General features: G+C 41.4%; 1 protein-coding gene across 1 annotated transcript; it reads right to left on the minus strand.

The window, feature by feature from the left end:
* Window positions 1-1,729: 1,729 nt before the first annotated feature.
* LOC140065221 (uncharacterized) lies at window positions 1,730-14,773 on the minus strand. Its single transcript, XM_072112823.1, has 10 exons — window positions 14,330-14,773; window positions 11,925-12,029; window positions 10,175-10,273; window positions 9,027-9,089; window positions 5,968-7,021; window positions 4,736-4,818; window positions 3,374-3,456; window positions 2,848-2,962; window positions 2,039-2,383; window positions 1,730-1,747 (listed from the first exon to the last, which is right to left on the minus strand). Exons 1-10 carry the CDS (start codon window positions 14,720-14,722, stop codon window positions 1,730-1,732), a joined length of 2,358 nt encoding a protein of 785 aa, XP_071968924.1. The 5' UTR covers window positions 14,723-14,773.
* Between the last annotated feature and the right edge of the window lie 3,091 nt (window positions 14,774-17,864).

Consider the following 17,864-nt stretch of genomic DNA (forward strand, 5'->3'; position numbering starts at 1 on the left):
CCCCGCTCGGCCGGCCGCGCCCCCCCTTCACGCCCCTTCACGCCCCACTGGCGTGAAGGTGGCGGATTGGGGAAAATAATCGCAAAAGCTAGCAATAAGCTAGCATTTGCGATTATTTCAGGGCCTCTGCGCCACTGGCGGTGCGCAGAGGTCCTGATAAATATCCCCCAATGTGTGTATACGATGTGTATATACTATGGGGGGGGGGGGAGGGATTTATCACTGCTTATATGCCAGTTTTCTGGAATAGTAAGATAATTGCAAATTCTTGTTAACTGCAAGAATTTGCAATATTTATGTGACTATGCCACCTCCACACCATGTAGCCATAGAGGGGCATGGCCACCAGCGGAGTAGGCAGGCATGTGTTGTTCTTGCCCTGTGTCTGTGTACTTTTCAAAAACCTGCGAACTTTCGACCGCAGGTTTTTCTGCAAAACTATGCCGAATTGTATCTGGGGTGCGGCTGCAGCGCGTCTTAGAAATAAGCAAAACCAAAGACTATTTATGTGTGAAAAGTCGCTGCCTGCAGGGAGTGTGGGTTCCTGTCCCCTTGCTGGACCACTTCACACCTCTCCATGCCTCCCTGCCATGGAGGTAGCAGAATGGGGAAAATAATCAGAGATACTAACGATACGCTAGCTTTGTGATTATTTCAGGGATTTTATGCCAGTGTTCTGATGCAAAAGCCCTGATTAATAAGCCCCTATGAGTTTGTATATACAGGCGGTCCCCTACTTAAGGACACCCGACTTACAGACAACCCATAGTTACAGACGGACCCCTCTGCCCACTGTGACCTCTGGTAAAGCTCTCTGGATGCTTTACTATAGTCCCAGACTGCAATGATCAGCTGTAAGGTGTCTGTAATGAAGCTTTATTGATAATTCTTGGTCCAATTACACCAAAAATTTTGAAACTCCAATTGTCACTGGGGCAAAAGAAAAAAAATTGTCTAGAACTTGCATTATAAAATATACAGTTTCGACTTACATACAAATTCAACTTAAGAACAAACCTCCAGACCCTATCTTGTATGTAACCCGGGGACTGCCTGTACTGTATGTATTCGTGACTAAACATGTGCCTATGTGTTTATACATGTGTGTATGTATTGTAGTATATAAATGTGTGATTTTACAAATATATATATATATTTTCAGGTGGTAGGGGCCCCAATGCAGAAAGCTGCTATGGGACCCAGCCTCTCCTAGTTACACCCCTGGTATTCACTATTAAGAGTGGTCCACATAAGTTTTTAGCATGATCAGAGTATATGTCCAATCTAGCTTTTAGCTGTTGTATCAGAAGATCATTACCACAATTACAAGACAGGATATAATTGTACGTATTATATCTGGGGTATAAGAAAGTTCCATCTCACCACTTCAACTTGCTGCCCAGTCTTCTCTGTGTCAGATTTCTTGCCCTCCAGTTCTCTCACTGCCTGGTAAAGAATCTGTGAGAAGAAAAATAGCAGCAAGGTAAAAAAGGATAAATGTATATGGGAGAGAAATAACAGAATAAATAAGAAAGAGGAAGGAGGAGAGAAGTGAAATTATAATGGTAAGAAAGGGGGATAATTCATTTGGTCAATTCTTTCTCACATCGATGTGCTGCTGTTTGTTTTGATGCTCCTGAATTAGAGATTTGGAGGTCTTGTTCAGGTGCTCACATTCCTCCTGGAGCTGGACCATGCAGCTCTTCAGGTAATCAATTACATCTGTATCCTATAAGTGGAAAGAGAACTGTTAAAAGGGATTGTGAGAAAACAAGAGTGACAGAAACCAACCAGTGTAGCCCATTTACAGTATAGAGATTGGGTATCCTCAGCCGACTTCACAGAGTTAAGAATTTTAGTACATCTTCTATGAGTTAATATATAGACAATTCATTTTAATAGGCAATGTGTAATACTTTCACCTGTGGTGGCACTGCACAAAAATCTTCAGGAAAACTCACTGCAAAGTAATTTTCCCCATTGATTGTAGCTTATACCCCTGGTACCCTCCTAATGTGAGATCTGTTTGACAAGTTACCTGCATACAGAGATCAGCTGTCTTTCTGCGTTCCAGAACATCTTTAGAGGATTGGTCACTAGATGTATAATCGGTCACCAGCTCCTGTAGATCTTCATATTGGTTAACTAGTTTGCTGACCTTCTGCCCAATATCAATGGTACAGGCTGGACATGTAAGATGCTCCGTAGATGCTGATGTGGTGACAGGAGCTTGGGTCTGTGTTGTGCCCTGATCTGGCATTTTAGTATCTGCAGTAACATCCAAAGCTGGTGTGCTACCCCCAGATTCTTTGGGAATACTCATGGCTAGAAGAGTGGATGAGGAAGATGCCATAGTTGTTAATATCTCACGAAGCGTGTCTAACTGTGAGAAGAAGAAACAGATGGATATTTTAAGAATTTCAGATACTCTGTCCTGCTATTCTCCCAACAGGAACCAACTTATAATTAATATGTTGTTTGTAAAGATCCAGATATTCCAATACAAGTGTCCAGTTATATGTCAGCTATGTGTCTTTCATTTCATGATGAACTGCTTCTGAGATGACTGACAATGTCAATGACCTGAGTGTTATCTCCTCAGGAGAAGCCTGTCTGTACAGGTTCATTCTACACAATAACAAAGGGGGTGAATGAAAAGGTCTCTTTAGCCCCATGATAACCATATAGATTTCCTTTAGAGTATATGAGCTATTAATGGGACATTACATGTCCAACGGGAAGCACCATCATCAGGTGAAGCATTGTATTCTGTTATAACCAAACATGTTTCAGTGGGGAATTTTATTTTTCCACTATCTTGTAGTACATGAGCAGCAATTCGCTAACCTGATCTTGTAGTTGTAGAGATTTCTGAGACAATGACTGCTCCATGATGGATTTTTCCCTCTCTTGACGATCACGCAGTTCCTTGAGCTCTTTTTCAATGTTTTGGATTGTAGTACTTGAAGAAAGTGGAAATTTCGAAGTAACAATCAAAACTCTTATGTAAAACTATTGTATGATTTTCTTTAACAACTTATTGTATCATCTATACACAAGACCGTTAATACAATTCTATTTTCTGATGAAAATTGTATGTCCATCACCAAATATGAGAACGGGGCTTCATGTCCCTGATTTCAATGTAAATGGTGCTGAAGTGTGAAACTATGGGACTGATGAAGTTCACCACTTACATAATTCAATAATCCCATAGACTTTAAGCAGAGCAGCATCACAGATGTATGACCACTGCTGTATTAAAGCAGGACCTCCTTTAATATGGTTGGGTCCCAGTCATTGATATCTACCTACCTACACCTACTCGCCTCTGGTCACCTTATAAGTAGACTGTCCCAGTCTGCTTACTCACCTGAGGGATCCAAAATGTTGATTGGTCTGGTTGGTGTCTCCCAGCTTCTGGTCAGTATGTGTTACTACAGGATCCATTGCTTTCTGCAGGTTTTTGAGATAAAAGCAGCAAAGATGAGTCAACTATGTAAGTAAATGACTCAATTTCTAAGGTGAGGAGCAGGAATTTACCATATGCTTCAGTAAATTTACACGGCTTTCCAATGTGAAAACATATTGAAATTGTGCCAATTGATGCCAGGCTATAAGGACTGGGCCACAGCATCCATGGAATATGAGCATCAGGCTCTTACATTGCATATAAATAAATCATTTGTAAAGTACTACGGAATTTGATGACGGTATTTAAATAAAAATTATTATAATTATGTTTTCATTAGAAGATAAAAAGCTATGTCATACCAAACCAGGGACTCCTCTAAAAGGAATAAAAGCCATGTCTAGATATTTGGGGTTCTTGGCTTTCTCCAGTACAGAACACAATGTAAAAGAAGTCTCATATAGTCATCCAATATAGGTGTTGTGTACTTATGAAAAACAAGAACCACGAAACCCCCTATATATAGATGAGGAAAAAGAACCATTTACCCCTGTATCAGATAACGGACAAGAACCGTAAATCCCCTTGTATACAGGTGCGGGACAAGAACCATGAACCCCCCTTTATATAGATGAGGAGTGAGAACCACAAAAACCCTCTGTATATAGATAATAGGGCAGATTTACTTACCCGGTCCATTCGCGATCCAGCGGCGCGTTCTCTGCGCTGGATTCGGGTCCGGCCGGGATTTATTAAAGTAGTTCGTCCGACGTCCACCAGGTGGTGCTGCTGCGCTGAAAAGCATCAAAACGCGCTGGAGTTCACCGAGCCGGGCTGAGTGAAGGTAAGTGCAATTTTCGCGACAGATTTTTTTAAAAAAATGTGGCGGTTTTCCGAATCCGTCGAGTTTTCGTTCGGCCATGCATCCCGATTTCCGTCGCGTGCATGCCGGCGCTGTTGCGCCCCAATCCGATCGCGTGCGCCAAAATCCTGGGACAATTCAGGGGAAATCGGCGCAAATCGGAAATATTCAGGTAACACGTCGGGAAAACGCAAATCGGGCCCTTAGCAAATGACCCCCAATGTCTTTTACTTTTGGAGAAATCTCTAGTTTGACAAATATAAGTTATAAGCATTTGCTTGCCAGTTGTACTGTTATAAAATACATCGGCTATAGTAAGTCTACAGCATCTACAGCTTTCCAAATATTATCTTATAGGAACAGAACAATGTTTCCTTAGGCCTGGTTACAAATTTCAGGAGGAAAAAGGAATGAAAGATTGCTGGTTTGTGGAAATTCAGCCAAATTATCCGTGCTCTCACCTTTTCTCCTATCAGGTCTTGCATCTCTTTATTCACACAGCTGATTTTCTCCTGGAGGTCAGGTACGGCTGTAGCAAGGTCATCTAGAAGCAGAAAGGATGTCAGGTATATATATGAGCAGGTTTTGCTTATAAAACTGATATTTAGAAAAAAAAATTTGCTGACCTACAAGAAATGTCAAATATAACAAACTCTAATATATAATAATAATTTAATACAGGCGGTCCCCTACTTAAGAACACTCGACTTACATACGACCCCTAGTTACAAACGGACCTCTGGATCTTGGAAATTTACTGTACTTTAGCCCCAGGCTACAATAAACATCTATAACAGTTATCAAACGTGTCTGTAATGAAGTTTTATTGTTAATCCCGATTCTTATGACAACCCAACATTTTTAAAAGCCAATTGTCACAGAGACCAAAAAAAAATTTGTCTGGAGTTACAATTATAAAATATACAGTTCCGACTTACATACAAATTCAACTTAAGAACAAACCTACAGACCCTATCTTGTACGTAACCCGGGGACTGCCTGTATATAATAATATAATTTAAACTACGGTATAACCATTAAAAGCTGGTATCATAGATATTGTAACTGTGGGACTTGGCACCATGCATGCTACATGGTGGGCACCAAAGATATCAGTGTCTGTTGGCAGGTTTTATTACTAAAGGGACACTCCAGCCAATCCTAAAAATTGCCATATCCTCCAGTAGAGAATTCCATATTTCAGTCTCTCTTCTGTTATATTTATTTTGGGAAAACGTGTAGACTGAATCTAACAGGCTCTCCGCAGGTGGGACACAAACTTGTATCCTAGCTACTGGTTTAAAATATAGTTTCCTGTATTACAGATATATAGAAGAGGACGTGAGATCAGCCTCCTTACTAATGACATTACAGATTCTTAAGGGGAATGTAGATAGGTTAATGACAGTTCACACTTGGCTAGCAGAGATAGCTCTTTCTCTGGCTGGTCAGGTGATGGTGTGAACAGGCCACAGAGCTAAAGTAGAGTATGTGAGACATGTTTTTAAATAGAAGTCTTCATTAAATATTTTGTACTGTATTCACTGGATAAATATATACACTGTATTATTACTCTTTACATTAACATACATTATTTTATAAATTATTCCAGATTTTGTCTCTTTAATATTGCAGAGAATGTCTGTATTATAAAAGAATCAAAGCGCATGGTAATGTCCTGGACAAAATTTACCTGTGTTTTTCTGAAGAAGTTTAAGTTCAATGTGGTCTGCCTTGTTTCTCTCCAGTGCATCGACTCCTGGACACAGCTCCTTAGATATGTCTCCTGGCTGATGAGCAGTGGATACTCCTAGTGACCCTGGAGCAGCTCCGGGATCAATGCTAGGCATAGGAAGGTCAATTCCAGTATTCTGAGGCATGGAGGCCTCTGGGTGTGTTAGACTTATTTCATCTGATTGTCCTGAAATCTCTTTTTTTATTTGAGGGTCCTGTAATATAGTTGCTGTCATACCATCCTGAGTAGCATGTGGGATATCCACGTGAGAAGAAAGTGATCCTGGAGAAGCAGTGATTTCCACGCTAGTCATAGGAAGGTCAATACCAGTATTTTGAATCATGGGGGCCTCTTGGTGTGTTGACTTTATTTCCTCTGATTGTCCTGAATTCTCTGTCTGAGGGTCCTGTAATATAGGTGCTGTAATACCATCCTGGGTAGCATGTGGGGTATCCATGTGAGAAGCAAGTGACCCTGGAGAAGCAGTGATATCCATGCTTGTCATAGGAAGGTCAATGCCAGTATTTTGGATCACAGGGGCCTCTTGGTTTGTTAGATTTATTGAATCTGATTGTCCTGAATTCTTTGTTTGAGGGTCCTGTAATATACTTGCTGTCATACCATCTTGAATAGAATGTGGGATATCCACATGAGAAGAAAGTGACCCTGGAGAAGCAGTTATAGTCATGCTAGTCATAGGAAAGGGAATACCAGTATTTTGAATGATGGAGGCCTCTCCGTGTGTTAGATTTATTTCATCTGATCGTCCTGAATTCTCTGTTTTTGTTTGAGGGTCCTGTGATATACTTGCTGTCACACCATCCTGAGTACCATGTGGTGTATCCATGTGAGAAGCAGAAACTTCAGCATGACTGGAGCTTTGTGGCTGAGACACTGTTTGGGAAGTGTATAATACAGGTCCCTTGGAACTTGAGATATCAGTAACATTTACAGCTCCAAATGTAAGATTGATGTCATCAGCACTAGGTCCCAAGGCATAAGTCCAGGCATCCTGTATAATAAGGAAAGTTACAAAAACGGAAAATGATCTATGTAGAATGTCTCAGTCCTACAATGACTTTATACATTAAATAGGTTTCTACACACCTGGATGGTCAAACTGCAATACTCTATGGGGCACATTTACTAAGCACAGTTTGCCTGTGTATAGTGCAGGGTGCGCCAGATTCAGGATTTCTGCCGCACGTTCTTCATGAATCTCCCTTACTGACCAGACTGAGTGTACCAACTTATTTTGGTGCACCTTTAACATAAGGGAGTTCATTTACTAAGGGTCCGATTCGTGTTTTCCCGACGTGTTACCCGAATATAGGTTTTTGGCGCACGCGATCGAATTGTGGCGCATCGGCGCTGGCATGCACGCGATGGAAATGGGGGGGGGGTGTGGCCGAACGAAAACCCGACGAATTCGGAAAAAACGCAGCATTTAAAAAAAAAAAAGTGTCGCAGGACTCGCGCTTACCTTCACTAGGAATAGGCCGGTGAACTTCAGTGCATTCCGGCGGGCCTCGGGGAACTTCAGCGCAGCAGCACCACCTGGTGGACGTCGGAGGAACTACCTTAGTGAATCCTGGCCGGACCCGAACCGCAGAGAACGTGCCGCTGGATCGCGAATGGACCGGGTAAGTAAATCTTCCCCAAGGTGTTCGACACATTTCTGTCAGACTTTGCATGTTAAATTAGGCGCTTGGTCCAACTGAGCACTAGAATGCCATTTCAGTGCAGAAATCAGTGTCGCGTGAAGCATAGTGCAGCCGCGCCACAAAACAGTTGCACTTCTTAAATACCTGTGCAAGCTGTTTTCACCTAAAAGAATGTGCAGCATCCAACAGAAAACTTGCAAAATGTGCCTCTATGTGTCTCTAAAACTCTAATAAATAATCTCAACACCAATCATACTACATACAGTATAAGGGTCTTTGTTTACTATCAACTCAAAACATTGGGGCAGATTTACTTACCCGGTCCATTCGCGATCCAGCAGCGCGTTCTCTGCGGTGGACTCGGGTCTGGCCGGGATTCAGTTCCTCCAATGTCCACCAGGTGTCGCTGCTGCGCTGAAGACCATGGGAATGCACTGAAGTTCACCAAGCTATCCTGGGTGAAGGTAAGCGCGTTTCGAGCAACACTTTTTTTTAAATGCGGCGGTTTTTCCGAATCCGTCAGGTTTTGTTCGGCCATGCCCCCCGATTTCCGTCGCGTGCATGCTGGCGCCGATGCGCCACAATCCGAACGTGTACGCCAAAAACCCGGGGCAATTCAGGAAAAATCGGTGCAAATCGGAAATATTCGGGTAACACGGCGGGAAAACGCGAATCGGGCCCTTAGTAAATGACCCCCATTATATGCAGTCTTCTCAACAGATGAATTTTTCAGTCCGCAAAACAACATATTAGGGCACATTTACTTACATTTCCGCTGTAGTTTACCAAAAGTGCATTGTCCTATGATAATGCTCTGTGCCGCAATTCACTAAGATTGTGCGCACAATGGGGCAGATTTATCAAGCAGTCTGAAAGTCAGAATATTTCTAGTTGCCCATGGCAACCAATCACAGCTCAGCTTTCATTTCACCAGTGCTCATGAATATTTTAAAGGGGAGCTGTGATTGGTTGCCATGGGCAATTGGAAATATTCTGACTTTCAGACTGCTTGATAAATCTGCCCCAATATCCTGTATGTGTCGCTTCCCCACTCAGGTCCGACAGAGTTCACCATTTTTTAGTGGTGCTTGGGCTTGCGACACAATTTGAAATTTAAATACTGCACTCAGTCGGATGGTCCAATGGCAGGTCCCCTAAATGGGAGCATGGAAGCCAGCACAGCTGCGCCAAAAAAAGGATTGCATGCGCCAAAATCCCAGCGCAGCTACTTGTTAAATACTTGTGCTAGCCGTGTAATCTCCAAAAAAGTAGCACAGTCTGAAGAAAGGGAGCAGCGCGACAAATGAGCCCCATTAAAGGGATCAGTGGGCATTTCTCTATTCAGATTCTTACCTTGGTTTCTGGATGTCTTGCTAAGGTGTCACACAATGCTTCCAGCTTGTCTTCTAGATTTTTCTACAGTAAGATACAAGGAATTTTTTTTAAAGTCACTTATACTGTAATAGTAGAATAGAGTGACAAAAACATTCCATACCAAGGATTTATATAGTAATCCAAAGAAAGACTATTCCCGAAATCTCAGCTATTTGTTCCTGTTTCCACATATCACAGAGAAAGGGAATCACACAATTTGGCATTGAGCTCTTATCACGTTAGGGTTCTGTGCAGGTAAAATGGTGGTGCAGAACTTTTAGCACTCTAGTCATTCTCTTGTGGTATGTAAGGAAAGTGATACAAGAGTGGATTTTTAACAAATTCCCTTCCTCATAATCCCCCAGGTCTCATACTGCACATTTCCCCAGAAATTCATAATCTGGGCACATTTTTAGAGACTCCTAAGGAAGAAATGTGATGTCCTACGCTCAACCACATTACCTTTATATTTTATAAATATATGCTACAGCAAATACCTAAAATTACAGACCTGAATGAAGCCCAATTTAAACATTGAGATCAGATAGTACAATCTATAGTCAGTTTCCCATTGATAGATGTCACACTAAAAAGTAGCTCGATGGCAAGTGAAACTATAGGAAATGTATTTTGCAAAGTAAATGAAATTTACTTTTTTATTTAGGGACTTTTTCTTTTGGACCAGCTTTTCTGCTGGTCAGATGCCACATTTGGCATTTAGTCTTTAGTGAATTGCAACTTTTGATTGCAACTTTTTGCGACTTTTGTTTTAAAAATTAGCAAAAAGTCTCCAAAAGTCGCAATCAGTTCCAAGCTAATTTCTCCTCCTTTTTCATAAAGTTGCAACTCTCACACTGCTCACTAAATACTGCAGAAAACTAGACAGTGGCAAACTTTCAAGAGAGACAGTTTTAAGCGCAAAAAAAGTAAAGCCAAACATTTGGTACATGTTCCCATTGTGTAAGCCCAGGTCAGGAAAGTCAATGGTCACAGCCTCCCTAACTAATGAGATGCCCAGTAGCTTTCTCAGTAATGAAATACCCATGCAGCCTCCCCCAGTACTACAATGCCCAGCAGCCTCCACTGGAAGTAAACAATGAAGCAGCTTATCCAGCCTATGTACCTACCAGACGAGTCTTCAACGATTCGAGCTCTTTTTGGATGCTTTCAATACCATTTTCAGTGATTGCCTTCACACCTGCCAAGTGGAGGTCCTGCAAGTTTCCCTAGGCACAAAGACTAGAATAAATCCAAGTTTAACACATTTACCTACATATAGACAAGAACTCCTAACAGATGTCGTCTTAACAATTTTAAAACTTTTATGTATGAGAACTTTCACACATGCATAGTAGAATAAAGAAGCAGCTTCATCTCAATGTGAACATATAATGATCCAGAATAAGTCTCTATGGTGGTACTTGGGAAAGACGGGACATCTTTTTCTTGTCACTGTACTTTTAACTTATTGGGAATGATGCTACAGGGGTGTCATCAGAATCCCTCCAGGCTTTGGGGCCCTAGCTATTAAGTGCCTTGATAAGCACTTGTGCCGAACCTCCCTGCTTTCTCTGTGCTTCTCCCCTCCCAATGTCTACCATAATCTTGCGCAAGATTTCTTGCACAGAGGGAGCAGGGTGCTGGAAATCATGTGGCAGCAGATTACGGTAGACAGTGTGAGGGAGCAAGGAGGCCAAGCACAAGTGCTTTGGAGGACATGTAATAGCCAGAGCCTCAAAGCCGACTTCATTAGTATAAAGTTCTAAGTATACTTGATAACTAACATAGAAACCCTTTTAATAAATATATACCTGTATTCATGCTGCTGGGATGTACCAAGTAGCGTTAATGGTTTACCGCTTAAAGGGAACCTGTCATCAGGAACCCTTTTCTGGCTCCCTCATGTCCCCATAGTGAATAGTGTACACATTGTCAAAGAGTTTGCATAGTAAAACTAGCTTTTTCCGAAAAAAAGATAAGTGAGATCAAAGTTTACCTTTCTGTATGCAGATCTGTGTCCCTAGTCCCATGGGAGTGACCAGTGAGGATATGTTTAATGATGTCCTTGTTGGTGATTGGCTTCAACTATGTAGGAGCCTTGTCCACTTTCCTTACAAATTCACTGAAGGGACAACCTTTTAGAAGAACCTGTCACCAGGGAATCCCCCATAAATCATAAACCACTACCTGTTACATGTTCCACTGATGCCTCTATCCATGGCATTATAGCCACCAAAAAAGACTTTTTTATTGTACTATGTGTGGTTTGTAGGGGGGGTCCCTGGTGAAAGGTTCTCTTTAATTTCCTGATCTCAGAGCCATCAGATGGTACCGATCACAAAAGTATGACCATGAAACACTAATATTTGCATAGCTCAGATCTAATATCACTTATAAAAAAAGCTGCTGGCTCCTTGCCCAGAGACTCACCGAGCCATAAGAGGGAAGTTTTCTCTAAAGCCAAGTCACTTATCTCAGCTCTCTAATTCTCCCTCTAGAATGACAGAAGGAGAAATGAGGGAGTTGAGAGAAACATTGGCAGTGTACGATGTACAATGAAGAGAATTTCCAAGGAAGGGGGAATAAGGCAGCTAAAAACAAGACATGCCCTTTGTGTCTTATGAGTCTCTTGTCAAAGAGCCAGCAACTTTTTTTTTTAAATTGATTTTAGCTAAATCTAAGCTATGGATTTTTATATGAAAAAAAAAAAACTACAGGGGCACAGTATGAAGACTTCTGTAAGAAGGTCAGTAGGTTTATTGGTGCAAACCCAATCAAAGGTTTCATTAAAGAAAACCTGTTTCACAATATATTTTTTCCTATTATGCTATTATGGACTAAAGTCTCCACTGCTGTTGCATTTTTTGTGCCACTTACCAACCCTAAAGACTGGGCCACTTTCTGTGTTTGATCTTGTACCCAATGCTGTGACTCCTTCAGGGTGTTGACCTCCACCAAGAGATCCTGCATCACGGTCATAGCCTAAAATTACAAAAGCCAGCTGTAAAGTAGCAGGGAAAGCACAAAAACATTAGGGGACATGTATCAGAGCTTGTATACAGGGTTGGAATATTGCAAGAGTCAGGGCGAGCCAGTTCTTAAAATCATGACTGGCTCACTTAACTGAAGTGAAGAAATGCAGCAAGCTTTCTCCCACCCCTAGCTTGCTGCAGCAGAGCACTGGAGCTTTTAGGTATAATGCTCCGCTGCTCTCTGTCCATCACACAGGCTGCCAGCATGGTGGATGTGGCAGAGGCAGCGTTTTTGCCTGTCCCAGGTCAGAGGTGCATTGGCCTATGGCCAGGGATGATCCGATGCAGCCAAATATGTGATGTCACCATGCGCCCCCTGTGCTGTAGCTCTGTCATTGATGTGAAGAAAGTGTAAGTATGTTGTTTTTATACCATGGGCAACTAGAGTCATCAAAGGGACTACTGGCTACTTGGGGCATTCTAGTGACTGCTGGCTACTGAGGGCATCAATATGACTGCTGACTACTGGGAGCATGCCTGTGATTGATGGCTACTTGGGGTGTCTCTGTGACTAATGGCTACTGGATGTGGGCACTTTGACTACTGTTAGGGGCACTGTTACAATTTTGGCTATTGTGTGAGGGCCCTGTTACTATATTGGTTACTGTGTAACAGCACAGTTACTATATTGGGTACTGTGAGGGGAATTTTGCAATATTGATTGCTGTTCAGACATGTAAAGTGATCTCTAAGGGAACAACAGAACAGTATTAAGTTTGTAATTAGAAGATGATGGAGTGAGGAACCTAAAATATTTGTGTTGATAAGTCTGCAGAGAGGAATTGTGGCTGAAAGAAGCTGAAATGTCAGCCATGTAGAAGAAGAAAATAAAAACATCTGATCCTCCGATCAGATGTTATCTGATTTACATTAAAGGGGTATTCTCGTCTGGGCACTCACATTCAGTTTCATTAATCTGCCGTATATAAACATTTCTTCAATTGGATGTTATTAAAAAAAATGTTCCTGTGTGAAGATAATTTATCATAAATGTAGCCATGTTGTCCCTTAGAAACGAGATGGCTTCCTCGGATACGTCCACCTCTGCTGCAGTGCGTGCACAAAGAAACAAAAGGTTATTGTATATAAAATGTCCGGGAGTTACTACATGTCGAACGGCCACCCTGTGGTAATGATTGCTGAATCCAGGTGGTCCGGCAGGACTCTATAGCGCAAATCTGGCCACCGCTGCCAGAGTATGACGTGGTCGTATCCGAGGAAGCTATCTGGTTTCTAAGGGACAACATGACTACATTTATGAGAAATTATCACCCACAGGTATATTTTTTTTATTAAGATCCAATTGAAGAAATGTTTACATAAGGCAAATGAATGTAATTAAATGTAAATGCCCAGATGGGAATACCCCTTTAAGTGTTGGCATTACACATGAGATTACAATACTGCACTCAATTCTAAACATTTTTTACACTTAGCTTAGCTCTAATCTTATGTACTGAGCTGGGTTCTGGTGCTCTATTTATTTCAACAACTATTTGAAAAGGTGCTCTCTGGAGGTAGCTACACCTGTGAGATGACCTGTTAGAGGAGATGTCCAAATAACAGCTACGTGTATTAAGTATGTCAACTCTTCATCATGGTGGAGCCATAATGAAATTGAACATTATAGGGGTATTCCCCTATCAAATTAATCTATATATATACATTTCTTCAATTGGATGTCATTTAAAAAATATACCTGTGTGGTGATAATTTCTCATAAATGTAGTCATATGGTCCCTTAGAAATGAGATAGCATTGGTTGTATCCAAGGATAACTGTCCTCTGTTTCAAAAGGACCCAATGACTACATTTATGGGAAATTTGTTTTAATGACATCAAATTAAAGAAATGTATAAATATAGTAGAAGAATAAAATGTGAATGTCGAAGTGTGTGAAATGCAGATACCCCTTTATTAATACTATACACAGTGAATATACACAGAGAACCGCTCACAGCTTAGTGGACAGCTAGTTTTATTCAACACTCACTTGCACAAATTTTGTCACTTTTTTCCCCATCTTGGAAATTTAGCAATGATTATAAAAGTTATATTTTAAATGGATAGTCAGAAATCATTTTTTGGAAATGTTTAGTCCTTTATTCACCTATCTACTAGGGATATCAATATGTGTTGTCTTGATTTACTCCTAAAATTAAAGGGCACTGGAAATGGCATGTAGTGTTCTGTACTATCACCTTCTTACTGGACTCAACTGATGGGGGCATTGTTGTAACTGGTCATTACCTTACACACTCCTTCCTCATTGAGTTCCAGCCTTCTACTTATCTTCATCATCTGCCACATGTCTCCCACAGTATTATCGTCCTCCTTTTGTCCAGATTTGCTCCTTTCAATAAGATCTAATCCAGAGGGTAAGCTGTTAAGGATCTCCAGCTGTTTCTCCATCTTCACAATCCGGAGCTCCATCCTGTCTTCTTGCCCTTTGTCTTCTATTTTTACCAGCATACCTGTTACAGGGTGGTACTTCCCTTCTGGGAGCTCTACGTTGACATCCTGGATTTGTAACTGCTTGAGGATGGCATGAAGGAGACTGTGCAGAGCAGTGAAATTTGCTGCCCCAACTTCAGGTGTTCCGATGGCCAAATTGGCCAAGTCAAATAGACGGATTTTCTCCATGTTGACCCTTCACCAATCCATCTGACAGTTAATAACATCCTCCTATAGTCAGTACACTACAGCTGTTTGTGATGTCACTGAGTTCTCTGCACTGCTGCCTGACAACTACTAGAAGAAAACCACAGCCACTAGAGACATCAACTGCTGACCCCACCTCTACATTAAATATCATTAATGTATAATTATATATAAGGGTCTGCGTATAAAATTCAGTGTAGTACTATGTGTACCGTTCTAAATTAATGCCATCATTTTATGATGAATTAACACTGGTCCCAGTGCATGGATCCCCTCCCATCATAAAGTAATAACATATCCTATATATAAGATAAGACTAACTCTTCAATTATGGCTAAGACACGGGATCAAAATAGACAAAACTGTTTTCCTCCCAGGGACAGGGGGACAGTTAGGGGGTGGCAAACTAGGCATTTGTCCAAGGCCCACTGTCCTTAAGCTTTGTGCATGCGGACTTTTGTGGGCAGAGGATGTATTGCTCGTTTAATACAACTTGGTTGAATGTCCGGTTGAAGATGCTTATGATCTATATCCTACCTATCTGTCTAACCATTTATCCATTTGTCTATTTATCTATCTGTCTATCTATCTCCTATCTATTATCCATATATCCATCTATCAATCGATCTTCTATCTCTCTTCTACTGTATCTGTCTTCTCATATCTATCTATATTCTATATTCTCTGCATAGGCTGCAAGGCATCTACTCGGTCTAACAGGCAGATGCCGATGGCAGACGCGGGGACCTTCATTAGTGTGGGTATAACTGGAGAGGAAAATCCAAATATTATATATTCCTGTTGGTGCAAGTTAAAACCAGAATATCATATAGCATATCACTAGTCATACAAAATAAGAAACATATCACTTGCACATTCACTATGTAAAAATGTGCCACTACTGGGTTATATACGGATAAAGATATGAGCAGCCTTATTGCAAGAAATAGTGCTGTCACTCAACATAGCTTATCCAATTTACGAGATCAGTTGGTGAGAAGCCATTATTTAGCAAACATACCAAAACATATTTTTAATAAATGTGGCACCAAATGGGGTAAATTCCATACTGGTGATTATAGTGCATGTTCCTATATGGAAAGGAGATTTTTACTGATTTATTGGGAGAAATTAAGTACAAAATTGTGCAACACATTTCAGGTAGAACCTCTAATGTGACCTATACGCTCAGTGTCCCTGTGGAGTCATATACATTGGGTTGACGTCACAGGAACTGAGGGGGGGGGGGGGATTTATCATTAATCCTATGTAGATTCTTGGTGTATAATTGTTGCAATTTTTTGCAGGTTTTTTTAGCAAGAAAAAAAACAACTCTAAAGTCACGCAATGGCGGAAAAAATACACCACAGAGTGTACACACCGTGCAATACCACATTTATCAACCGAGAATTTTCAAAAGAATGCAAATTTAATCGCAAAACTACACCACATAGGAGGTGGTGTATGTAGGTCCATTGCTAGTACAGGGGGAAGTTTTTGCTCCATTTTGAAGTTTTTTCCTCAATTTTTTGTTTGAGGTATCTGAGAATTTGGTGCACAAAAACATTGCAAAAAGGCAGAAATTGAGCAGATGTTAAACATACCTGCGACTGGTGCAGTCTATTCGTATAGAGCACACACAGCACACATCAGAAGGCATTTAACACTGCACATATACCGGACTATAAATACGACTGGTGGAAACCCGCCAGTCTAACACATAGACAACTGCTCAAAATCCTACCTAACGATAAATCTCCCCCTAAGAGTCAGAGTACTTGAACACACCAGAGATATCAGAAAAGCCAGTACTGTAGTTGATGAGATTAAAAAGTTGAAAACCATACCAAGACATTTTCTTGAATTTCATAAAGGAAATTGGAGAATCCTGAAATTTCGGGGAATTGACAAAATTTCTCTGGGATGCCGAGGAGGAAATCATGAAAGAGCTTTGGCCCAGCGGGAACTGAAGTGGATAATGGTGTTACGCATTATAACACCAAGAGGCTTAAATGAAGTTACCTCCTTTGACCCTTTTTGGGAAGGATCACGGTGTTGACGGGCACTGAATGTGCACTATATTGGTGTGTTAGTAGGCTGTTTTGGTTGTAGTTGTAATGATTTTGGATTTATGTTATTCTTATGTTTACTTTTTGCCTTGAGGACACACAGTGGAGTATTCAAGTGATTCTTGGAATATAAGGCCATAATGATTAAAGATATTCAGAGTAATGATTGATTAATAGGTGATGTCTTGGCTGAATTTTATATTGTGAAATACTCCTATTTGTGAGTGATGATTTGGTGATGCTTTATGTTACGCCATTGATGCTTATGTTGTCCTTTATGGCATTTACATATGTAACACCCCTGCCAATACATAGATAGACTGGTAGATGTGAATAACCCCCTCTCATGGTTAGGAGCTTACGGAGGGAGTCATGAACCCTCTATGAAGGTTCAAGAACCTGGTCATTATGTAATAGTCATTAGTTAAAAGGTGTATGATGTTATCCAATGAGTTGGCTGTATTGTTAACTGGAGTTTGATTGGAGAGTTGCTTCCACCTGACCAGGGGAAGCATTAAACCCCTGTGCAGTGGGAACATATGGTCCAGTCCAGACTACAGGAGTTTGAGAGTGTACAGAGAGACAGTGTTCATTACCCTTCACTACACAGAACCCAATCCCAGGACCAGAGTCAGGAGACTCAAGAGCTGCAGCTTCCACAGTTTGGACACAGCTGCATCTCCATTACCCCAGCCTGCATCTATTACCAGGATGGTGCATTATTTCTGATGACCACTCTCAACGACCACTCCAGAACCAGAATCTGCTGTTGACTGTTTAGGCCCGTTTCCTGCTACCTTTTGTTCAATAAAGAACTGTGAGTTGATTTGCACAACGTTGCCTCCGTCTGATCCCTGGATGTGGCTGCTTACCACCACGGGCTTCCCCATCCATTACCCAGGGACCTATCTTACAGAAACTCAGGGGTTGCCCAGTACATCAGCCTTTCCCTCCACAGCCCTCCGATCCCCATACCAAGCACCGTGACATCAGGGTGCTCTAGGCCGCAACCACCAGCCACTCCGGTATTCTGGTCCGCGGCTGCCTCCAGGCCC

This window comes from Engystomops pustulosus, chromosome 6 (genome assembly GCF_040894005.1).
Source record: "Engystomops pustulosus chromosome 6, aEngPut4.maternal, whole genome shotgun sequence".
Lineage (NCBI taxonomy): Eukaryota > Metazoa > Chordata > Amphibia > Anura > Leptodactylidae > Engystomops > Engystomops pustulosus.